Source organism: Eucyclogobius newberryi, unplaced genomic scaffold, assembly GCF_026437365.1.
Source record: "Eucyclogobius newberryi isolate DKJ021-1_F unplaced genomic scaffold, fEucNew1.0.hap1 SCAF_17, whole genome shotgun sequence".
Classification (NCBI taxonomy): domain Eukaryota; kingdom Metazoa; phylum Chordata; class Actinopteri; order Gobiiformes; family Gobiidae; genus Eucyclogobius; species Eucyclogobius newberryi.
This window is the reverse complement of record NW_027315801.1, coordinates 30337756-30363723: the sequence shown is the minus strand read 5'-3', so window position 1 is coordinate 30363723 and position 25968 is coordinate 30337756. Positions and strand designations below refer to the sequence as shown.

The window sequence follows — 25968 nt, the reverse complement described above, 5'->3', positions numbered from 1 at the left end:
GCAAATTATTCAAACACCAATATATAAGTGAATGCTGATCTCACATAACGCTACGTATGGACAAATCAGAAGCACGCCTGTTGCCTTTTCAGTGCACATGTGTGAGGTGTCCATCTGGCCAGCAGCTGACTCAAGAATACAATAAGAAATATAATAATAAAATAGATAAACATAAAATTGTATAATTCAATTATGAAATCCTCATTTACTGGAATTCGTAATTGCGTCATAGACATAAACACGTGATTTTTTCGGAATGTACTATATACTATATGGTCTCATAGACTATTTTTGTATTCACCCACACACACCCAAGACACACATCAAATAAATAAATAAATAAATAAATAAGACGCATATATAAACTATAAATTATTTAAATTCTTAATAAATATATATATATATATATATATATATATATACATTTATTATATTTAAATAAACTGCATTTAATCTGGTTGCTGCATGTTTACTAGTTTTCAAAATGGTCTTAAATTGCTCCTGTAATAAGATGTGTATTGATTTATTTTGCATGTTTGACTGAGACTTTGACAAAATGCGCAAATGACTGTTTGCTTAGTGTCCCTTGAACGTTGAGAACTATTATTTTAGTATCCTGGTTAGGTAACTTTAATGGCAAGGAATAAACTAAAAATAAAGAAATGAAACAAACAGAAAGACTCGGCAGAATGCCTGATTGCGGCAAAAGCCTAACACTAGGTTTAGGGGATAAACCATTCCATGGAAAGTTTGGGTTTTTTGATGAAACAAATAAATTGGGTGAAAATGCATGTGTGTAATTATACAATTATTGGTTGTATAACCTATAAGCCTACAAATAAACCAACTGTCACCAGGTAAAGCGACCCGTTGTGAGCTGATAGAATCAGTATAGTGCCCTCAGATATCTTGTAAAATTCACATAAAAGAATTGTGAGATGTATAACAATCCCAGCAGAGTTTGGCTGCGAACGTTTATTGGAGTTATCTGTTAAAGTTGTTCATGTGAGGTGTATTAGAGAATATAATGTGAAATAGACGCTCTTAAAGTAGCCTTGTAGAATCCCGTCCTGTTTTACTGAGCCACTGGTTCAACCTGCTGACCTTCTTACTGTAAATACAAGAGGAGTGCGGCAACGAGCACCAGTCTTTTCTTAAAACAAGCTTGTAAAATTTGTACAATGCAGCTTTATATGGCATCAAATACACCTATAATATGCAAGAAATCAGCTTGTCACACACACATTTAGGCTACTTCAAGAAAAACAGTTTTAATAAGAAATCGCATTTTAAGAACGTGTCGGTTTATAAAGGTCTTTAAGAGGCCATGGACAGTTCCTGCAGTGTAAAGAGACACAGCTCCCGCTCAAAAGCACGAGTCAAGTGAGGAAAACACACTTCAACATTTTAATAAAAGCTTTATGGTATTTTTAAAAAGCATATAAACCTCTGTAATACAGAAGTTAATGTTTTGTTTTGTCTGAGATGTACAAAGTGGGTGGTTCCATTTGTAAGTGAAGTTCGCCTTGTCACGTGGTTTGAAACGGACCAATCGGGCGCCCCTCCAGGTTTAACTACGTTAAATGTCAGATTGCAATAAACTAGAAGCTGTTGGTCGGGCCCGCGGAAATGGGCGAACATAATCTTCTTAATCCCGGGTTTGTGGGACCTTTAGTAAACATCCACACCGGAGACACGTTTTACTTTCCGAATTTTAGAGCATCTGGGGGACAACTGGCGGGGCTACCGTCTCTTTCGTACCCGAGAAGGGACAATGTTTGCTCCCTCCCGTGGAATCCTTCGGAGCCGTGCAATGGATACTCTCAATCCTACTTTAGCAGCCCGGTTTCTATCAACCCCTCTTTCAATCGCTCTTGTGAAATTACCAGACCAGACGAGAGCAAGTGTTATTACAGCAACAACAACGGAAGCAGGGAGACCTGCTCAGGTGGCAGCAGCCTCAAACGAGAGGACAGGGCGAGAGACACTTCCCTGACATCTGACCACGGGATGCACGCAGGAATCGGTACCACTGCTCCTTTTTCCAAATACGATTATGGGAACGATCAGCTAACACAAGACCCACCATCCTGTCAGTCACTAGAGTCCGACTCCAGCTCGTCTCTGCTCAACGAGAGCAGCAAGCCTTCATCCAGCGACACACAGACCCTTGTGTCACCGGGAAGCCATTCAGGCAACATAGCCACAGGCGGAGGTGGGTGCATACCGTCGTTTTTTTTTGTTTTTTTATCTCTGTACGTTTTGCATGCACTAGAATGCATTAAAAAGCTGACTCACTTCCTTCCTGTGGTTTAATTTGTGTAGTGTAACTGTGAATGGAGCTCATCTTGTTGAGAGGCTGCAGGGCACCAGTGCGCAAACGCCACTAGGGGTTGCCCTAAAATACTCCTCGTACAACGACCATGATTACATTTTCTGTCAGCCTTTGCAAAGTAAAGAGCCCATGTTCTGTTCTCAAAGCAGCCTTATGACAGTGATATTGCTCTTCCTTGCTCATTCAATTTCCTCAACTGCTGATAAAAAGCGCGTGTTGCAGGAGTGTGAGGAGGAGCAATGGAGATATTTGATAAACGTTGTTATTTTTATTCACTAGTACAAGACAAATCAGTTCCAAACGGGCCACTACCATCTCACGAGTTGTATGTGACGCAACAATTTGCATATCACGAACTCCTTAAATAGATGGTTTTGTCCTGTGAAGTGGCCAAAACAAACCCATGCGTTTAGAGGAAGTCATCTCTTTTCGTCTTGATATAACATAAACATAACTTCTCTCATAACCTTGAAGGTGACCGTGATTTTGAAACTGCAATGACTCTTTCTCCCTCTCCTCAAGGTGCTCCATGGTACCCGATGCACACTCGCACCAGAAAGAAACGCAAACCCTACTCCAAGCTGCAACTGGCCGAGCTTGAAGGTGAATTCATGTTGAATGAGTTCATCACGAGACAGCGGCGACGGGAGCTGTCAGACCGCCTGAACCTCAGCGACCAACAAGTCAAGATCTGGTTCCAGAACCGCAGGATGAAGAAAAAGAGACTCATGTTGAGAGAGCAAGCTTTGGCCTACTTTTAGAGATGCGGCAGAAGGTGAATCGATAGGCAGTAAAAAGCCAAGCCTTCTCTCTTAGGTGATATTTCAATGTATGCACTCATATCCACCTTTTACGTTACAGCCATTTGTTACATTTCAAGTATTTTTTTAAATGTAGAACTCAAAATGAGCGTCTATCGCGTTTATAGAATTCAAAGGCTGTGGAAGTATAACTGCCATAATGTAATGGCACAAACTGTGACACTGTTCAGAATTCAGCTGAGGTTCTTGGCCAGTTGATAACACGGGGACATTGTCTTTAACGCAGAGAATGTAAACAGAACCATTCCACAGTCACGTTGTGGATATAATGGACGAGTGCATCAAATGATTATTGATACAGTATTAGAAACATGAGTTGAGCTAGATATTTTCAGCATACCTCGTTGTGGGCGCGGACATGTGCAGGAAGTCAAGAATTCTGTAAAAAAAAAAAAAATAAACTAAAAAATGAACAAAGAAGCTAAACTTAACTTTTCAATGATTCGTTCCATTTGAACTTCAACAACAGTCAAACATCTCGCAAACGTTTATGTTTTGGACGAACATAAGCTGCTATTGAAGCGTTCAGTTTGTTCCGATACGAACATGAAATAATGTAAGGCTGCTAAAGAGGTCAGTCTAAAACCTTGGTGCTCAGAACAAATATAAATATGTATAAACAATAAAAGGCGTGCGCCATGACATGACTATAGCCGTGTGGGTTTATCTGCAGCATGTTATCGATGTGAAATGAAAACGTTCCTTTCTTAAAGCGTATTTAACCTCAACATTTAAGACTTAACAGTTAACGCAGAATGTAGGCCTGTTGTTATTTGTAACTACTATTAATAATAACTACAAGTATTATTATTGTTGTCATAACATTCTTATTATTAATAACAGGCCAAATAATAATTGCCTCAAAGGCCATTTCGATTTTAATTTGACCCTTGCATTGTGCTCAGTGTCGCCCCTCTTTTCCCATGTATTGTGTAAACAGTAAGTGGCACATGTTACTCTTTGCATCCTGTTTAGGATTCCTTATTGCTGTGTAAATGTACTTTGTTATTCGCCGTCTTGTACAATCTCGCATTCCATAAGCTGCCTATGCGTTGTTGTAAGAGTTATAAATAGGCATAATTATCTTATACCACTAAAATATTATTAAGAAGTGGTATTTAAATGTATCATTTATTACGAAACGAGAGCCTCGTTTTTGTGTTGTTGATGTTTTTGTCCGTTGTTGCGTTCCCTCCTTTGCGCTTCTGAGGATTGCAACATTGTCTTGTAAAAGTGTTATGAACATGAATGTATATGCGTAAGGTCTTCAATAAACAGATTATTGAAACACCCAACGGCTATCGGTCTGTTACTTGTTCATATCATGAAATATGTACTCGTTGTTGGTCGCGTATTGTTTAATAATCGTGACCTGTAATATTTGTCCAGACATTGTATTAACCGCAGTCTAAAACTTTCAACTGCAGGATTGAAGTCTTTTTGAAGCTCGTTTTGAAACACTATGTACTCGGCCCACACTGTCTTGATTCCAATCATGCCATCTCAACAGACTCAATGCTCTGTGCAGCAGTTTCCTTCATTGTAACGCACGTTTATGGAAGTGAATGTAAATGCAATGACAAGACAAGCCAATAATGGAGAATATAGGCGCAGCATAAAACTGTAAAACGGTAATAATGTGACATCCCAGTGAAATAGCCATGCTTTCTGGCCCTACCCCTCACTGTACATTTCGTTTCGTTTCGTTTGATCAAAACAAATGCATATTTTCTATATAATATAATAATGTAAGATACATAAGGAGTCACAAAGCTCTCTCTGCTGGTGAATATGTGTAAAGAGCTTCGTCTTGCTTCACTCAACCAAGCTGGCACCTTGTACAGTAACACTAATTAATGATTTAATTTGAAACACAAGCCCTGGGACACCACTAAAATAATATTCCGTTTCAAGTGAAGTGCACTGACTGAAATACTCCTTCATTTTAACCTTGGTAAGGTTTGAGCATTCTTTGAAAATAAATATCCTAATTCAATAGCCTGCTTATTCGTAGCACATGTATTAATATTGATATATGAATTATATGACTCATTGTTAATGCCCAATAAGAAAATGTAAACCATTAGTCCTCGATTTAGGAATATTTTGTGAAATATCCCGTGGTGGATATTTACGGACGCAGATCGTTTAGCCGTGTACCAGTCAGTGCTATTGACAAGTTCCAATATCGTCAATATCTCACGTTGTCAAACCAAAATAAATAAGACTCAGGACTGAACAAAATGCGGCAAATAAATGATTGAGACGCGGGTGGAACTCTGACCACGTCTGTGCTGGAGACGGTGAGTTGGACTTGGTTTAACAACGTGTCCGTTTGGTGTTTGTGAGCTAGTAAATTTGTAAAACAGTCTTTTAACTTGAACTTCAAAAAATGGAGTATTTGTCACAAAACATGCTCCTCCCGTATTGAATTATTCTTTTAACTGCGTGTCCTTTACGCACATTCGTATTTAACTTAATTTATTATATTTTATGCTTTTCTTTCCCCCCCTCTTCAGTCCTTGTACCGCGCAGCAATTATTTTGACATCTTAATTTTGGCATATGTAGCCAATTTATACTTCTATAGCTAGTTTGAAAAAAATAAATAAAACAAAATAAAACAACGCAATAACCCGTGAGTGCACTTGAGAAGAATTTGCCATCACGTGCAAACACATTTGATGACGCTGGACACAATGTCTGTTTACTTGGCTGGTCTGGACAATTGCTCTTTGAATGGTCCTGGACACTTTTGACTTTGAGACTGGCTAAATCTGTTTATGGCGTCCTGTCTCCGCGTCGCAGAGGTCAGGGAGCTCCACGGTGCCCTTCGCAGAGAACTTGTGTGGTATGTTGTCTAGCTCCCCCGCCACCCTCTGCCGTTTATGGTACGAAGCTGGCTGGAGAAATAGGAAGCGGTGTTATTTCGGTTAAAGTGCGCGCGCTGTGTGTTTGAATGGACTCCTGCGTGTATTTAGCACTTCTCAGGGAGCCCGAGGAGTGTATCTGTGTTTTGAAACTGTGTTAATTCGATTGGCAAAAGGAGGAAAGTCGATGTAACTTGTGGCATGCGCAATAGTGTCAACTGTCTCTTCCTGAATGGTCTTATTGATTTTGATGTTATTTGGACTGTGTTCTTTATGCACTAGCCTATATTTTTGACTGATCAATGTTATCATTTTTAATACAGTGCAATTTAATATGAGTTTGAAGCATTTCACTGGTCTGTGGTAGGAAATAAAATGAAAATAATGTGCAGTTTATTGTGGTCAGGGGTGTCATGTTGAAAGGCTTGATGGGATTTTTTAGAATTCGCTATTTATAAGTCCAATTGTCACCGGATTGTTCAATACTCCCTTGATCCCATTTGCAAATAAAATATAAACTTATTGTACATCTTGAGTTGATAAAAGTTTTGATTCGTTGAGATAGTGTATTTATTTGTCCAGACTCTTCAGTGGAAAGTTAAATATGCTGTAATGTCGTGAATGATTCAATTGCTCTCTGTTATAAAGTTTTGGAATATAACTGACCTGAGGTCTTTTTTTTTTTTATCTTCATGACGTTCTTCTCTTGCAATGATTCAAATGCTAATACAGTGTCAAATATGTCAAATATTTTGGAAATGTTTGAAATTGTTTTATTGTAGCCTCCTTTTTAAAGGCGCTCAGCATTGAAACGTGGCAATAGCGCGTGTGCTAACGGCAACATTCAAACAAATACAAGCTTAAGGAACTGAGCTTTTGTTATATATATATTCGTACAAAGAAAACGAATGCTGTGTTCTTGGAGAGTTTCGTTCTTTAATAAGTAAATCGTTGATTACTAATTATTAGTGTGTATTTTTTAGTAAGACTAATTATGCATTTAATTGTGATTGTCTGTTATATATGTATATATATATATATATATATATATATATATATATATATATATATATATATATATATGTACATATATATTTATATACATATGCAAAACATATGTATTTTGACAATAATGCAATGACTGTGAGGCTAGTACGAACCCCTTAAGCTGATCAACAAGCATATGACATGATACTTAACTCTTGATTCTGTAGCAGCCAGTGTCCACATTTTCCCGGGGCAACAGCAACTGATACACACAGACACAATGACACCATTTTAAATGATCCAATACTTCAAATAAAAAGGTAACACAATAGTGAAAGCTTTATATTCTCGTGATTGAAAGAGAAATACACTCTGGAGATTGCCTTGAATTTAACAACACCAACACCACCGACACCACCATCAACACCACCAACAACAACAAACACCACCACCACCACCAACAACAACAACAACAACAACACACTTTCTATCTTGTAAAATATTGTTTCCACCGTGTGTATTCACTGAAACCTTAAAAAGTTGCCTAAATTCACAGCTCACGACCCGACCTTTAACTGCCCGCCTTACATCCAATTAAAGTAGGCCATTCGTGTAGAGTAATGTGATTACTGGCTTCTCATTCTGCGGTGACTTCAGCTGCGTATCCTACTCACTCCGAGCCCGCTGTGTGCGCGCGCAGCTGTGTGTGTGTTTCCTGCTCATGGGAATGTGGCGAGCTGATGTGTCAGATTCACAACCCTGCACACTGTTTAGCATTTTTAACCATAGATATCTTCTGTGCCAACACCCAGGTTACCAATAGTAATTACGGTGCTAGAAAGTAGACAAACACACCCTCATAGTATAAGGAATGGCTTTGTTCAAGAACGCAACATGGAATACACCTGACAATTATCTCCCCAAAAATATAATGAATTCGATCGTGTAAATATTGGCCAAAATTTCTCTACAAAACCTTTAATAGTGTAAATTATAAAGATTTTAAAAGCGTCTTCATCTTCAGCTGCATCAACGTTGTCTAGTGGTTTGTTGCACGTGTCACATCTTCTGGGTCCTACTGCCTGTGGAATATCATTCCTCTGGAGATTAAAAATCAGTAATCAGTGGTTAAAAGAAAAAAGAAAACAACAACAACAACGTCCTTGTTGTCAATGACGGATGGTGAATATTGCCTTGAACTTTGCCATGACAAACCACAAAATTACAGCTTTCTTCCAATGGAAACGTTTTGCTAAATGTACTTGCCAAAAGCTGGAAAACTGCAGTCTTCAAAAGTAAACACATTTCCCCTTGTACGTCAGATGCATATATAATGAGGCAGGTTCGACATAGCCTACTGTAACTACATCGTGAAACACACATCCAGATTTGACAAAATTGGCTGGAACATTTTGATACAGTGTCAGGTTTAATTAATACAAGCTCACAGCATTGCACGCCCGGGGTTTGTGGCTGTGCGTGAAGCCACGGACCGATATATTTACCCGTAGTATTTTAGTTTAGTTGCAGTTGTTTGTTGAAAAAAAAAAAAAATATGATACTAATAAAAATACATCTGGAGTTGTTATATTCAATTGGACTATACGCCCACAGGCGCTGGTGTCACGTGCATGGAAAGACATGCTAAGCCAATCATTTACCCACGATGTATTTCCTAACGAAACATGAGCTAGAGTCATTTAAAACGTACAAATATAAATTATATAACATTTTGCTGCAAAGCACAATCCTGCGTTTTTATACAGAAAAACGAAAAAAATAAATTAAAACAATTCCTGTCATTCTCGACTTTACGGTTTTCTATAGAACAAAGGAATTTGGCGTTACTACTGCCATTGGAAGTTTTATGGTGGATGTTGAGAAGATTTTAGTGGTCAAATTCAAGTGCTGTGTCTGGACAGCTGTCTGCTTTCTTTGTACTTGGATGCAGGATGCATCATGTGAGTCAGCCTTTTGTCTATACGTGGGCAGTAAACAGTCCAATGCTAACGCCACATTTTTAAACCTGGAATTAATTTGGTCAAAAGCGCACTGTCTCATGCGTTGTGTTGTTATTTAAACCCACAAACGTGTAATATTCTTCTGATTGACTGAGAGGACACGGGTGTAGTTATCGGGTTGTTAAAGAACGTACTTTCCGTTTCCCGCATTCAGGATTTGGAATTATTAACAATAGTCCGTCATATCAATTTCACAATGTGCTCTATAGTTACAGTATAAAGTACAGCCCACGACGAGGCAATTCACATTTTTACAACAATGCAGGAACCAACACTATGCTGATGTTTCTCATTAACATTACATGTTAATGGCAATTTATTAAAATCGTATTGAAGTGGACGTGTGTCTTTAAAACTGTAACCACGCTACGCTAATTTCTGGAGGGAAATAACATCTTCTGATGATCTTGGAACATCAGTGGGGACGTATTTAATTTTAGAGGGATGAGGGGTGGCTTTAAACAGGCCCTGTTGGAGTGGCCTATAACATAAGTAGCCGTTTACAAGAAGCCTCTACACGTGCGTAAAAGCGCGCGGAAAGTGTATTTAGAACGTCAGGTACCAGATCCATTACAGTGATCCAGTTTATTCAGCAGCTTCAGCGTTCATTTGGTGCAGGTTAAACACGTTGTTTTACTTGATATATGTAAAAGATGTGTGGGATGTGGTCTGGTAATTATTCTTCAGTCAAAATGGCTAATAGTCGAACAACAGAGGGAAATAAGCAAATACAGATTATTATATTCTGCATTATTTTAACGTAGTTTCATTTGACAGCATAATTACTGATTACTGATGTAGACAAATAAAAATAAGAACATCATATTTCTCCGTGATGAATGTAGCCTACAGGTGATTCATTTGTATGTGCTTGTTCAGTCAGTGTGACAGCCATTTTAAGCCTTGATTTAATATAAAAAGGGGATTTAAATGACTGAATTCACAAACCACAATTACCAAAGTGTCCCGTGGAGTCCACACACAAATGACTCCTTCTCTGTGATTTTGTGAAACACTAAAATGTGGATTGAGCTCATGGGGCTGCTTTTGACTCCTTTTAACTAGTTTATGCCATTATTGGGCTAGTATTCACGATCCTAATTACAGCCTGTGCTTACCATGCCAACGTCTCTTCAGTAAATTACATCACTTTCATTTGTATTATTAAGGACATGTGCCTATTGCCCATGTTTGGGTTCATCCAAATGTATTTAATATAACATTTTTGGCAATGGATGGAAATTTGTTGTTATAAATCTGAAAACGTTGCTCTCCTCAGCACATCACGTTGGTCTTTAATAAACTAAATTACTGTATGAATAGTAAATACTTGCAGAGCCTGTCTGAGTGGTTTAGCATTTAGCACAGGGCTAGCTCCCAGCAGCAGCAGCAGCAGCAGCAGCTCATTAACGTGAACACTGTGTAATTGTAATAAGCGGCAAATATGCTCCCAGTTTTCTTTGTGCATTTGTGCTTCTTGACAATCCTTCGTTCGAACCACCTAGAACCTACCTAAAGCCAACCACTCCTACACATCCAAGTCCACCAAATTGATATATGACAATATCTACTTTCGATCACGTGTCTGCGGGGCGACTTAGACGGATTGCGCGTCATCTCGCCTTCCCAAAATTTCTCCTTCTGCTGCAGCTCGTATCCAAAACATCTATCTATAGTGCGTTGTGCGGGAGAGAGAACGATGTTTAACTCGGTGAATCTGGGCAACTTCTGCTCCCAGACGCGCAAAGACCGGACATCCGAGTTTGGGGACAGGACGGGCTGTGCGTCTAACATCTACCTCCCCAGCTGCACCTACTACGTCCCCGAGTTTTCTGCCGTCTCCTCGTTTCTTCCACAGGCCCCGTCCCGGCAAATCAGCTACCCTTATTCCACGAACCTCTCTCAAGTGCAGCCGGTGCGAGAAGTTTCCTACGGCTTGGACCCTACCAGTAAATGGCACCACAGAGGCAATTACGCCTCGTGCTACTCGGGAGAAGACCTGGTGCATAGGGACTGTCTTCCTCAAGCCACCATGACAGAAATGCTTATGAAGAACGAAAGTGTGTACAGCCATCACCATCACCATCACACCCACCCCGGCTCAAATCATCCATCTGCTGGTTTTTACTCCAGTGGTGGAAAAAATAACGTCCTCCCGCAAGGTTTCGACCGCTTTTTTGAGACCGCGTACTGCGGCGCCACGGACAATCAGTCAGACAATTGTTTACAAAAAGGCGAGGGGGGAAAGCTGGAGAGTGACTCCCAACAGCAGCAGCCTCCAAACTCTGTCCCCGGAGCCGCGGAGCAGGAGAAGGAGCAGGACGATGAGGAGGGGCACACGAATTCAGCCGGCTCCTGCGCGTCTTCCACCGCAGCAACCAAGGACGGGAACCCTAAGAGCAGTCACTCCAGTAGGTATACCGAAGCTGTAAAATGGGGAAGGTTAAGGGGACTAGCCCGGTGTTTTGTCGGTCAGATTTTATGTGGAGTTTTATAAGCATTCAAAGGATTTTATTATAACCCTACAAAGCTCTTTCTTGCAACGAGAAGAATTTTTACGATGGGAAAGCGCTTTGAAAAAAAGGGGATGTTATACACAGACGCCTCTATGGTGAGAGTCTGTGAAATGTTTAAGAGAAAGCTATTGTGACAAATGTTAACTTTGATCATGAACTTGCGTAGGGCATTTTAAGGGATATTCACGTTGGGCTGTCGAGTGTAAAAACCAATTGGGCAGAACATTGCTTTTGGCATCTTGTGATTTCTTTTTTTTTAGCACTAGGCTGGTCGTAAAGTAAACTGTAATGTTAGAATTTGTATATATTCTATCTTCTTAACTCTAGGAGCAGCCAGTCTATCATATTTTAAACATATATGTATTCAACATGTCAACATTTCGAATTATTAAGCAGCTTGTTGATCCCAGGTGCACACGTAGTAATGTGACTGTCTAATGCACAGTGACTTTGTACAGAAAGAGAAGAAACATATTCTGATGAGTGTTTGTTTAAATCATACCATTATTTATGTCTTAAGATTAAGGTGACTGTTTTAGGCAAACGAAGCTAACAATATAAATGCTAACGCTTGATAAATAAATTGACGGTACCATTTTTTTTTAATAATTAAAGCCATTTAAGTATATTTCTTACTGCTAAGAATTGTAATAATACATGTCAATATAAGTGCCATATTGTGAAAATAGTTTCCTCCAGAGGAATGTGACGCACGTAATGTGACAAAATAAAAATGTTGTTACATATTTATAACAAATAAACACATACTTATAGTGCCGCAAGTTGATATTTTTCCCTTTTAGCAATTGGGATACTTAACACTCTTTACGGCCTCTGCTGCTTTGCTGGATAAATATGTACTAAAATGTTGTCATGACACTAAAGCTGATTTCCCAGTTTGGAATTGTCCATAATACCAAAGCCTCAATAGCCAATACAGGCCATATTTGAATTGTTTACTTGCATTTCAAACTCTCACATGCTATGCTTTGTCTTTTTAGGCGCTCCCCGAACAAGAAAGAAGCGGTGCCCATATTCCAAGTTTCAGATCCGAGAACTTGAGCGGGAGTTCTTTTTTAATGTTTACATCAACAAAGAGAAAAGGCTCCAACTTTCTCGAATGCTGAACCTGACCGACCGCCAGGTTAAGATCTGGTTTCAAAATAGAAGAATGAAAGAGAAGAAATTAAGCAGGGATCGCCTCCAGTATTTTTCTGGAAATCCCCTTTTGTGAGTTGAAAATATCAGCTCTGATTAAAGACATTATGGTATATATTCTCCTCTCCCTTGAATTGTAACTGTGGGCACAGACATTTTGTAAAGAAGCCCATGCACCATGTGTGCATTGCAAGTGGAAAGTTCGGGTCATGCTTTAGGCCTGCATGGGATGAAGGCGCAATTTCCTAATTATTCAGAAAGGATAAAATTATAGAAATGAAATTATAGTATAATCATTGCTGTGGCTCTTGAAGTTGTCTATTCATCATGAGTGTTTACTCTATGTTCACATGGACATATTTGTTAAATATCAAATATAATCATTATTGTGCATATACCTCCCGCTAATCCCCCTTTCCCTGGTCTTTTTAAATATGGAATTATTTCCAGACCAGTGTTATGGCAGTTATACTTGATGCATTTTCCTCATTGATGTGATATCCAATATGTGAAAATATATCAACCCATGCAACGTGCATCTATGAATGTAAATAGGCGTATGTTCAATTTTCTTTTCCCGTTTCACTGCTGCTAAGCCCCCTCTGACCCATCCCCGCGCGGTTCTCTCTACTGCCCATTGAAATACACAGATGTTCATTAAATTATTTGTTTCAGCGTTGGTGCTCTCAGTGGCAGAGGGAGGAACATCTCATTGACTCGTATACCCTATGTAATACATATGAAATAAACAAGGTATAGTAAAATCACACCGACTTCGTGTTTGTCTTCCCAGCGCGTCACTGCACACCAGAAGCTGCAGTTGAGCGGGAGAACGTTGGACATTTGAGCAAACAGAGGACAACATATAGAGTTTAATAATAACACATACAAATACATATATAATTATTGTTGAATAAAGATGAATCGATTATATTTTAGAGACTTTTAGTGCGAACTAAATGTAGCCACTCCTGTAGTCTAGACACTACCATAAAGACAGAACACTAAATGGCTACTTTTTCCCCTTAATTGCCCCGGCTGTTCAAGGGAATGATGTCCACTTCCGCACTAAATAGTAAACAAGGAAGACGGCATGTCCAAAGGGGAAAAGTTACCAAAAGCCAAGCGCCCTTTGCATACAGATGTGATGCTCAATATTCTCTCATCACAACGTATTCACACACTTATCAGGTTAGCATTGAAGCTTAGTGATAGCAGTTTATTATTATACCATTTATTGTTCAGTCAATGTCACTAATGGTGCTCAATCCTCTTAAGAGATAGGTCCCAATGAAAGCCATGCGCTGTGAACTACTTTTACGCACATCTTCAGTTCATTTATCATCTTGCTGACCTCCAACTGCATGGGATTTCCACACATCAGTTCAAATAAAGAATTGTTGACTGATTGGAACAGGCGTTTTGGGTTAGATCACGATACAGTGAGGGTGAATTTAATTTTAATTGGCGTGTCGTTTTTCTTTCTTTCTTCCTTGTTTCACTAACTACTCATGTGCTCTATGAGTTTCAAGGAGTTTGCACGTGTGCATTCACAACAATTTATAATTAAATCTAGTCTTTGAACTTCAATAATGTCAAGGCCTTCACCTTTAACCCTCTGCAGTAAAGTGGAATCAAGGAGCCCCATTTGCCCGGAAATGTGTGCCACGGCAGGACGGGCCAATGGGATCGAGTGGGAACAGAAAAGGAATGTGTAGAGAGTCCAACTTTGACCCTTCGCGTTAAACTACAGCAGGTAACTTGCCAGCTTTAGCGCGCCCAGTAAATAGACTTTATTGTGCTTGTAAAATGTATAGCTTTCACGCATGAGCCGTTTTAAAACGTGTTGGTATAAACTGTACGCCCAATTCTGAAAAGTAAAAAAAAAAAACATCGCGTTGGTTGAGCTGGTACAGTGTCATAATGGGTGGTTCTAATGTGTTTTGTGCGTTCTGTGTTCAGATTTATTCTCACTCTGTCCTTTACTCATTAACTTTGCATGCTGCGTATGAAAGGATGGTTTGGTTGAGTGTTTATTTTTTAACAAAACAATGCTCTTCGTTTCGTTTTGAATGAGGTAAGCTTTAGATCCATGGGTTTCGGAGTGATAAAAAAAGAGAACATTTTGTAAATTCAGAACAGAGTGGGCTTGTAGCTTATGTCTTTTGAAGGGTGAAAAGTCCTTACAATCTCGCGTATAAACCGGAAGATGATACCAAGGGGGAAAGTATGCCGTTGCAATGATATGTTCTTATTGAATTATTAAATGTTTTACCATCTGAAACAAAGCATTGGCTGAGATCAAGGCTGTAGGAACTCCTCCTTGCTGTCGCCACACCCACCAACCTTGGCCCTGGGACGGTGACGTGGGACATTTGTAGGTTGTAAGACGTAGCACGTCACCAAGAGAATTCGGCTGCAGAGACCCTGGAAGTGTTGTCTGCTGACCACACGGGGGCCCGGGATCCTCTAATCCTGTACTGCTGGGCTCCTGCATCACGTTTATGTGGCAAGGGTTCTGTCAAATGGACGTCTCAAAGCAGTATAACAAACGTCCTCAAGGTGGAATAACACAGGATGATTCTGGTATTATTATTATTATTATTATTATTATTATTGTAGTAGTAGTAGTAGTAGTAGTAGTAGTAGTAGTAGTAGTAGTAGTTGTAGTAGTAGTAGTAGTAGTAGTAGTAATAGTTCTACTAGTAGTTAAATCTAAAGGCGGTATTATGTTATTATATTATTATGTGCCCGGTGTTTTGCCGTAACGTGGCCTAATATCACACGGGTTATAATATTTGAGTTGTAATATTTGAATACATTAATGCTTTCTAGATGCAGAGTGACCGAGAGTGAAGAGCACACCAGCTGCAGTTTGTATTGTGTGTGAGGGGTAAAGCCTGTAGCCTTGAACCATGTGGTGTGTATGGAGCCTGAATAAAACATACAACATTCATTTAGAGTGTTATATTATAAGTAGCATATTACACATATTACACATATTACACATATTACACATTGGTAATAGTTTGCGCGCTGTGCCTAATGTCATAGCGCGGACAAGACAAAACGTACAGATCCTCACGCGGGCTAAATGAAGGAAACCTGGGTTTACGTATGTTTTTAATGCTGGTTTTATTAAAGACCTAAATTGAGCCCTGACCTATATATTTGAGGGAAATGGAAAATACGTTTAAAGCACTTTTTGTGGCGTGAGATGTTTAGCGCGCAGAGCTAAACTGAGAGGGAAGAACTGAGGAGCCGTGGGCTATAGTCATAAAGCAATTTTCGTGCCTGTCCATAGTGCGAATAAAACAAACCTTTGTTTGCTATCAAGGAGTCTATAATTAACTATAATTAAGTGTAGTTTCGTCCTTCCATGTCTCGTGGAAGCAGTAGGCTATTGAGACACTCAACACAAAAGACAAACAGTGATCTCTCACATATTATTTTATTTAATTACCTTTGTCTTATACTGTCTCTGTATTAAAATAAATACAGAGCACAGTGGTATGAACGCTAGTCATGTTATTACATTTGATGTCTTAAAATATTGTGAACAAACACGTGCAACCAGACAGCTTATTCGTGATGGGGGCCTTTTGGTCTGACATTTATTTTCATATCCGCACGGTAGCCTTAATTCATTGAACTCCGAACTTACTATGTAACGTTGAACGAATGCACAAAAAGAAGGGTTGTATAAAAAGATTTAGTTTTAGTCACATCTGGACAATGTTTTATAAAAACAAGACTCTTTCGTCGTGTGCGGATCTATTTATCCTACTCTCTAAGAGCATTTATCTTGTGAAAGAAAATATTTAGAAGCTATTTTCAACAACAAACCAGTCAAACAAACAAACAAACAAATAAATATATTTTCTTTATTGAATTTTCTGAATACTTTCAAAAAGCCACGTTGCACAGTTAGTTGGCCATGACATGTGAAATGGCGAACTCACTTCAGCTGCTCCTGCTCCTGTTCTTTTCTCTGGTATAGAATTAGCCCATGAGTTTTGTGCTAACCATGTAACACATCTAAACACATTCCCAAACTGAATTCAACCGCGGAAAAATAAAGTGGACAGACAGCGCTTATTTTGGGTTAATATTAATAAATGCCTTTGAAACCTTAAAGACTCTTCACGTGAGACGGAGAAGCCAATATCATACAAAGCTCCATTTAAATAACCTACAATGCAGGAGGGAAAACAGTTATTTAAATCTCGTGAACATAAAATGAACAACTTATTTACGCCTATAAAGTAGAAGATGCCATACAATAGAGTCAGAATAGTGTAAGTGTATTCTTAAGATGAGCATCATTCACTGTCAGAAATAGACAATTCTCATAGCTTGATGAGAATTGTTTTCAAATGTGGAATCATACGTTTAAAAGCGCCAGGCAATGGGCTATAAACCAGCATTATAGCCTATTGTTTATAATACTTGATTATACATTGAAATATCATTTACTTCAGTGGTAGCTTTACAGAGATTTCTTCAGCTTCAGCAAACAGCGCATAAATCCTCAACAATGTTTAAGTTTGGGCTGTATATATTATTATTTCACTACAGGCCCTTGCACGCATTATGTGTAATATTAAGTAGTCCTGTTTACAAGAGAAAAACATAGGCGATATCGGACAAAACGAACTATGTTTTAACAAACCCTCTGTCCCCATATCCATACATCCATATATCCATATATCCATATATCCATATATCCATTGGTCAGGGTGGTCCAACGTCGAGTTGAGTGTAGAACTTTTTTGGGTGGTATTGTGAGCATAAAGCAAATGAAAAATCACACAGCTCCAAAGCCACGGCTAAGAGTCTCTAACTTCTACTGCAGCAAGTCCTTTGTTCTTTTTGTCGGGGCCTGCTGCCTGTTACGCCTGTAGTCCACATGGTGGCGGTCGTGCTCCACCAAAAACCTCTCTCATCCCCCAACTTGACCGGGCTGACGTCACGTTAGTCTGGAGCATCAAGGCCACTTCCACGTTTCTATTGGTCCGGAAATCACATGACTCTTCCCTCAGCATCTTTTATAATGTTACTGATATATTTGCTCTCGGATGTCAGTCCATACGATCCGATTCTCCTGGAAAAACGGCAGTTTAGAGTTGATGACGCTAAAGGCCAAAGATGTCATGAATAGCCTGTAGCTGCCTGTACATTCCTCATGGATTCCTTAAAGGGTGGATCGTCTTGCTTTATGGGTGAGGGTTATTCCAGCAACCCTGGGATGTACACCCCCTTATCTGCAGACTATGGATATTCAGAGATGAGAAACATAGAGAAGCTGAGACCGTCTCCACAAACGTGTAAAAAAAGTCCTTCTGGCAACTTGGCTCTTGGAAATATTCCGTATGCATCATACCTGCCCCAACCACCGGCCACATGGACCCCCGGCTCCACATCCAGTCGAGACCAACCTGTTGCACACTGTTTACAACCTTGTTCGCTTCCAGCAGGCAACGTCAAAGAGGAGGCGTTTTGTTGCCTTTATCAGAGCGGCTGTGGCAATAAGAGGAAGGAGACAACAGAGCCGACTGCTTACATCCGGCTAGGAGACAATAGCCACAGGCCTGGGCAAACTGCCCCTTCGTCTGGCGGCTGTTTCCAGAGATACAGCGAGGCCAGGCCGCAGCAGGACAGCCAACAGGAGTTTCCCTCCAGCTCCTCTTCTCTGACCCACTTGGCTGTTGATTCAACAGAAGAACAAACAACAATTAGATGCAGCAAACCATCGGAAAATGCCAGGGAGGTTTCAAAAACAGTGGAGAGTCAGAGCAGGAGGGAAGAGGCAGTAAAGACTGACAGCTGCCCTGATAACTCGGACGGAGAATTAAAAGGTATACAAACTCTCCACCCTCCGCTCAGCTCCCGTAACATTGTGCATGTAAAGACGTGATTCACAAGCATGGCACATAAATGCATGAATATTACAGAGGAGTCAAACAGAACGGCACATGTGCAGGGCTGGCATCTGACAGCCTCGCCTCGGCGGTTTGGTAACTCATGGCATTTAACACCATTCTATTAACGTGAGAATGTGAGTTGAGTGTTTATCAGTCACACTGAACACACTGTGCGCACTGACAATCATGGCTCTTTCCACTCACTTGTGCTGACTTTTTATTTATTTCTTTTTTCTTGTGTGGACACATTTCGGCTTTACATATCATTCCGCGAATTTGTCTTTAGGTCTATAACAATAATAACAATAGTAATAATAATAATAACAATCACTATTATTATTATTATGATAGTAATAATAGTAATAATAGTAATAGTAGTCATAATAGTAATAATAATAATAATAATAGTAATACTAGTAATAATAATAAGAATAAGAATAATGGGCTGATGATAATACTGTTATTTTATTAGGCCTGTATTTTTATTATGAGCCTAAATAACACCAGCATTACCGTAAGCGTAATATGGTGCCAATACAATTTTGGTCAGCAATTATTTTTGCAATTGACAAAAACTACGCTTGCTTCATAAATAGTTTATCAGGTTATATCAGTTTTATCAAGTCCAATGATCCATCACATGTGGAAAAAAAACCTGTGTGTGCGTATCTGACTCATGTGTGGATATTTGTCTAACTCTGGTTATTCCCAATGACGTATTTGTAAACCTGGTAAATAACATAATATAAAACACACCGAGTCATACACATATATATTATCTCTCTTTCAAAACCAATTTAGATAATTAATTAACTTATTATTGCTTATTTTCTGCACAATGTAAGCTATCTCCCGTCTCTAGTGCATGAGCAGCCTAAATAGTTGTCCTTTTGGTTACAAAATATCATATCTTCGGCGCGCAAAGGTAATAACATTTTATGGGAGTCTGAGGTGCCATAGGCCGAGACAAAAGGAGTGATTATACTAGTGGTTTGGTTTGGTCTAATTATAGGCGTTCCTCTCATAAAAAGCAATTTAGAAACAGTGGGAGTTCGGATCATAAGATTCGCCAGTCGCAGTTGTCTGATTATTCTTCAAAGATGGCTGCGAACGGTGCACTTCCCAGCTCTCCACATAAAACGGGCGTTCTGATCCAGAAGCGAGGATGGACATTTGAGTCATGGGCGTGTTCTTCTGGACACATAACAAAGAATACCCTCAATGTGGCCTATATTATTTTTGAAGGAACCGTGTTAACGTTTGTATCGCTTTTGCCTCATCAGATGATAGAAACGAGACAAGCGGGAGCTGGTTAAAAGCCAAAAGTGGACGGAGGAAGCGTTGCCCATACACAAAGCATCAGACGCTGGAGCTGGAGAAGGAGTTCTTGTTCAACATGTATCTGTCTCGGGAGCGCCGCCTGGAGATCAGCCGGAGTATCAACCTGACCGACAGACAGGTCAAGATCTGGTTCCAAAACAGACGCATGAAGCTCAAGAAGTTAAGCAGGGATAACCGGGAAAGGGGGCATTTTTACAACTAATCTGGAATGTTGCGCTTTAGCTCATAAGCGCTCCACGCCACATGACATAAATACAAACTGATGTCATGGCGCGTCAGACACATTATCTCGCTTATGTGTGGAGCTGCTGTAACTGCGAGATTCATTGAAATACATGTCAGGGTGGCTTTTTTTTTACCATAGTTGTGGTCCACAGCAGTTTTGCCAGTCTGCAATGACCACATGTCATATATAGTTACAATGAAGAGACGTATAGGAACTTATACTAGTTTGTCAATAACTCTGAGATTTATTTTGCAGTGTTTGTTGGACACTACTGCTTCTAGTGGATTGTCCGAAGTATAATTCCCAACAACTAAAACGAAGGAAATTATCATAAGCACACCTTCCTTGGCATTAATTGGAAATAAAAGGGAGTGAGATACATCGGGATGGGAGAAAGAAACCTTAGCGCAGCTTTAATAGAATTGAAAGACCATAACGTTGATTTAAATATTATCCAGGTGACCACAGTAAGTCAAGGTCATAAAATTCTAATGTCAGGTTCGCCCTGGAAAGCGTTGGGGGAGGATTTTATGATCTGCAAATATAATGTGCTGCAGCAGTAAAGATGCGTTTAAAGGTGTGTGTGTGGAGGAGGGCGAACCCAGACTGCAGGATCCAAAGGCACTGGGCTAAAAGAAGTATGCAGCCTCCGCCTCCGCAATGGAATAGTACATGGAGCTCTATGGATTCTTAAGATGGGAAAAAAAAAAAAAAGATGGAGGATAAAGACAGTGCCGCCTGCATGGACAAGCATTCAACTGAAGCTTTGCGGCAAACACGTGGATAAGTAAAATACAAGGCGGACGTTATCTTCTGACTCGAGTAAGGTAGGACACGAGTTTTACGTAATATTTAATTTCCTGTTTGGAAAGTATGTCACAACTGTCAGGGGAGCGCGCTTGACAGCTACTGGCAGGCGTGCGCGCGTGCTGCTGAGAGCTGGCCTGACTTGCCTGCTTTGTTTTGTTTTTTTTGCGCTATGGGTTCAAGAGGCTTTGTTTTGCATTGAAGGTTATATTTTGACACGTGATTAAGCTATGCAAATATTGGCCAGTTTTCCGCAGTACAATCTCCCTCATCAAAGTCCAAGCAATCAGAGAATGAATCAGAAACTATGTGTCAGTGTGCACAAGTGTGTCATATCTATTGTTTGGTAATACTCGCCGTCTCTTTGTGCTGTTAGATCGTCCTCATTTGGGCTTTTGCATGCATTTTCCTCCATGGATTTTAACCTCTTTGCGCGAAGCTGAAGCGTAGTCTAGGTAGTTTCATGTTGTTGGGGTTGGCTTCCTGGCTCGGCAACAAGAAACTGCCTTGATTACGTCAGTTCGTCTTCATCAAGGGCACAATTTCCGCTGAATATCCCTTGCCCGGTCTCCGCAAATGGCATTGTAAATGAACTGGCCAGTAATACATTGGACAGAGAGCTTCTTTCTTTGCCGGGATTTTGTGGCGGGCTGTAAAAAGTCAGCTCTCAGAGGCATAATAGGTTGTAAACAACACAGGCTAAAGTTTGAGACGGTTGTGGTGCATCTGTCACAGGGTGAGCTTTTCTCTGCATGGATTTAATGGTTTCAGCTGCTTTATGATCATTTCAGAGAGGCATGAGATGGCATTTGGACTCATTTAGTATTGGTATCATTTAAATGTGAGCTTTTCTTATCCAACGGATGGAGATATAAACTAAAAAGAAATAACTTGGAACTTGAAAAAGAAATACCTTGTAAGCATTGTAAGAGTTGTTTTAATTGATTTGCGTGAATAGATTGAAACGTCATAATGATAATACATTGATATACACACATTTTTATGTACACATTAAGGATAGATCTTGCAGATTTTTTTTTTATTTTTATTTTTTTTGGTGTGTGTGTGTTCTATATCAGTGACTAATCAATAGCTATAACATTATAAAACATATTACATACAGTCACTGCTCTTAACATCCCGACTTCAACTTTAAAACGACAAAATACTTGAGTACACAGTTATTATAAAAGCACTTTTTTACCACAACAACATTTTAACATTTTACAAACCTAAACATGATCCCTTAGTAACAAGTACAAGGATAATTTAGCTTGGTAAACAGAGATGCTTATAGTGAAATTAAGTTATGGAACTTAAGTTATGGAACAAGTTATTCCAATTAAATGTAATTTTATGGGGAAATGTTTTGAATCTTTATTCATGCAGAGCACTCGGAAGAATGGGTGCTAACTTTCTAGGACATTCTTTCAAGTATCTGGAAACCTTATGGCTATAAATAGCCTACATTTGAAAATAATTATTTCCCTGTTACATTGTATTCTTCCCTTGAGTGGAAACCAATCTTGTCCTATGACGAAACATGTTGCATAAAGTAAATATATCTGTTCAATTCTGTAGTGGGTTTGTAAGTGTACAGGGCTTGAGAACAGCATCAGCATTTCAATAAAGTCTATAAGTGTATATTCTACTCTTTTACTGTTTTTTTGTATGACCTACCTTTAAAGCTGGGTCAAAATAATTACTTGTATAATCAATATTTCGGCTTTGCACACTTGTTGAAATGGTTTAAAAATATGTCACATAATACATTTCTGATTACACTGATATTTGCCTTTAAGTCTGTCACAGAAATCAACTAAAACAACACGCGCGCACACGCACGCACGCGCACACACACACACACACACACACACACACACACACACACACATACATACACACACACACGCGAACCTTTTACAAACCTTTTAACTGATTAACACAGATATTTAAGAGCTCATTGAGTGCCCTGAGCAGAACAATTAACTCCAATCAAGTGGTGGTAAAATAAAATAAAACAAACAAACATTGCCACATCAAAATATCCTCTGCATTTGCCATTTGTCTTTTTTTTTCAAGAAAATAAATGCACCAAGATGAAAGAAAAACGTTGCATACAGAGTAACAGCCAAATTACAGTTGCAAGCCTCATTAGATTGAATGATTGTAATGATATGTGATGATAATTTGATTTGATGAAACAGTGTGTCTCAGACTGTTGTAGTGACCCCCGCGCCCCCCACAGCGGTGGTGCAACTGGAAGAGACAGTCTGGAATCCAAAGTCACTTTCATTCAGCTCAGTGAATGAGAATCTTCCTTGGTATGCGTCACTGACAAAGGCTTTACGGCGCAGGAAACACCACTTGGAGCTCCAAAGATTCGCCCTAAAACCATATACACATAAAACCATTCATTTCACTTTGTAGTGCAGACAGGGACCAAAGCTTGAGACACCCTCTGCTTCCGGACATTTTAACGTGTGGCTGCCACGCCGCAATAATGCAATTACATAGGCCTGTGCTCTTCTGCTCTGGATTAAAGATTGTTGAAGATGTGCAGTAATTCCATAAACGTCCAATTATTCTGGCAATACATTTCAAATCTACAGTTTAATCAGTCTACTCTAAAATCCACTCTGAGATTGTATGGTGCTGCGCGATGGGCAATTGTGTATTTTAGGTAATATATATGTCATCGCCTTAACGGGATGAGAATAACTCATCTTAAATCTTTCATTACTTCCGTCTGCACTCCAATTTTACAAGCAATGTCATTATTGAATCTTCAATAAATAAAAATGATCAAAGCAGTATTGACACCTTTGCTAAATTATATTCGAATAAATAAAACATTTGCATGATTTTGGCGGGACTTTTTACACGAGCACAACGGATAAATTATAACTCATTTGGTGGTGACATCGTGTTATGGACCAAGTCCCAGTGCTTTTATTTGTTTTTATTATTTGTATTTGTTTCGTTTTTGTTATTTTATTAAACAAAACCACAACTGGACAAAAACAGTCTTAAGTGTACGTTTTAATGCCCGTGTCCTCGGTCTCTCAAAAACTACTGCAGTAACAAAATGTGTGGTACTTTCGGAGATATTAGGTATTAGATATTTATTTCGATGTGTAAAAAATATTTCAAAATACGTGTATCAGTAGATATAGGTCAAGATCAACAATTAGCCAAAAATTATCTCATCCAAATAATAATCTTGAACAAAATAATTAAATTTCCACTATTGTTGTTCCAAAGTGAATACATGAGTCACACAAAATAAAACCAAAATAGACAAATATAGACTTTCAGATGCAAACTTATCAAGGATGTTTTTTTGTTGTTTTCAAACTAAAATACAAAAAAACGTTGCAACAATTGCTCACATAGAGATAACGGCATTCATCAATTTAGAATCCATTATTACTGCTCTTAATTGTAGTTAAGAGTCTAGCCTCATTGACACATGGCCCTTTAAAGCTTTTATTGCCTTATGTTTTTGTAATAAAGGTCGTTGAGCACTTCCATTGCCGGTTTAATGGCACGATTACGATAAAGGGATGTACAGAGCTGCAAGTCATGGCAATAAGCTATACAGCCTAATATTTGAGTTCATTTTCCCTCAGACCCCAGCCTGTCATTAGCCGAACACCTTTTGGCGTTTCTCAGGTTAAGGTCTGGCTTCTGGCCGTCAAAATGTCATGGCTAAATCGGATTTCAAGAGCCAAGACGAGGGAAACCAGAAAACGGCGCTGACGCTATTTTGAATCAACCATTAGCCAAAATATTCTTTACTCTATTAATTCAGCATAATCTATCTAAATCCAACAATAATGCATTTGATATATTTGCCAACTTTGCATTGTATGGTTTTATTGTACATTTTCTATCTTGTCTTGATTGTTACGTATATGGAGAACGGTAGAAAGTAGCCTAGTTGATATACAGTTTGTAATGTTGGCTACATTTTAAACTATTAAATCTGTAATTAAAATGCGGACATTCACAGCCACGTATGTTTCTCTTCTTTCTTTTAAAGTAAACTCCCAGGTTTCATCACTGCGCCGCGCTGGAGTTACGAACAACAGCATTTATATCAAATCTGTAGAAACAAGACAACAAATTACTGACAACAAGCTCTGTCTCTTTTCCTGGCTCTTATTGCACATACATATTTCATCAGTTAGCTGCTAATATTAGGCTTCCAGCTGTCTAATTGTTACACGTGACACGCGCCTCACACGGTTCCTCTTACTTAAAGCACATTACATCGCCTTCTTTGCAGCGACACAGAGTTAATTTCACAAGCTGCAAATGGCACGCGGGGCCTGGTGTAAAACAGCGAGCTGCTGCCATCAGAGCCGCTGGAACAGTATCTAGTATCTTATAAAAGCATTTTGGTTAGCCCTTTAATCAACCTTTTGCCTCCTCCGCTCAGCAGTCTCCGGGCTTCCTTTCCTCGGCCCTCTACTTGATCTGAATTGTTTCTCGTGCGCACGGTCTTGGTGGTATGGGAAGTTGGGTGAAGTCCTATTAACGACACGTTTATGAACAATCAAATGGCGCTCGTTAAAATTTATTGATAGGCATAAAAACACGAACCACCGCACCAGCCATAACACAATCTGCTGAAATGGGCTGTTTGTCCCCGAACCTTTGTCCCTCTTTCCTCTTCTGTGGATTTAGAAATATACAAGCCTGTTCTTTCAACTTTATTGCTGTTGTAGAGAGGATGTCTCATCAATGTATTTATATTATATGCTTACTCTTTTAACGCGCTCTCCTGTATTAAGTGCTAAACAAGTAAGATATCAAAGCCACTTGATCAAATGTTTCCGTGCAGATAAAGATCATATATATATACAATGACCGCAGCTGTAATAGGCAAGGCTTCCATAGGAATAACATAGCGCTGGTAGGACAGAGATTGATTACAACATCAAATAGTGCCTCAGTC

General features: G+C 39.3%; 3 protein-coding genes across 3 annotated transcripts; all 3 read left to right on the top strand.

Annotated features, from left to right (window-relative positions):
• Positions 1–1482: 1482 nt before the first annotated feature.
• hoxc12a (homeobox C12a) lies at positions 1483–4451 on the top strand. Its single transcript, XM_072449912.1, has 2 exons — positions 1483–2215; positions 2858–4451. Exons 1-2 carry the CDS (start codon positions 1630–1632, stop codon positions 3094–3096), a joined length of 825 nt encoding a protein of 274 aa, XP_072306013.1. The 5' UTR covers positions 1483–1629; the 3' UTR covers positions 3097–4451.
• Positions 4452–10590: 6139 nt separating this feature from the next.
• On the top strand, positions 10591–13474 carry hoxc11a (homeobox C11a). Its single transcript, XM_072449911.1, is given in 3 exon segments — positions 10591–10709; positions 10711–11444; positions 12551–13474. Coding segments are annotated over 3 exon segments (1086 nt in total). The 3' UTR covers positions 12784–13474.
• A 2824-nt stretch (positions 13475–16298) lies between these two features.
• hoxc10a (homeobox C10a) lies at positions 16299–20252 on the top strand. The gene is given in 4 exon segments (XM_072450246.1): positions 16299–16312; positions 17612–17648; positions 17650–18565; positions 19915–20252. Coding segments are annotated over 4 exon segments (1227 nt in total). The 3' UTR covers positions 20175–20252.
• The last annotated feature ends 5716 nt before the right edge of the window (positions 20253–25968 follow it).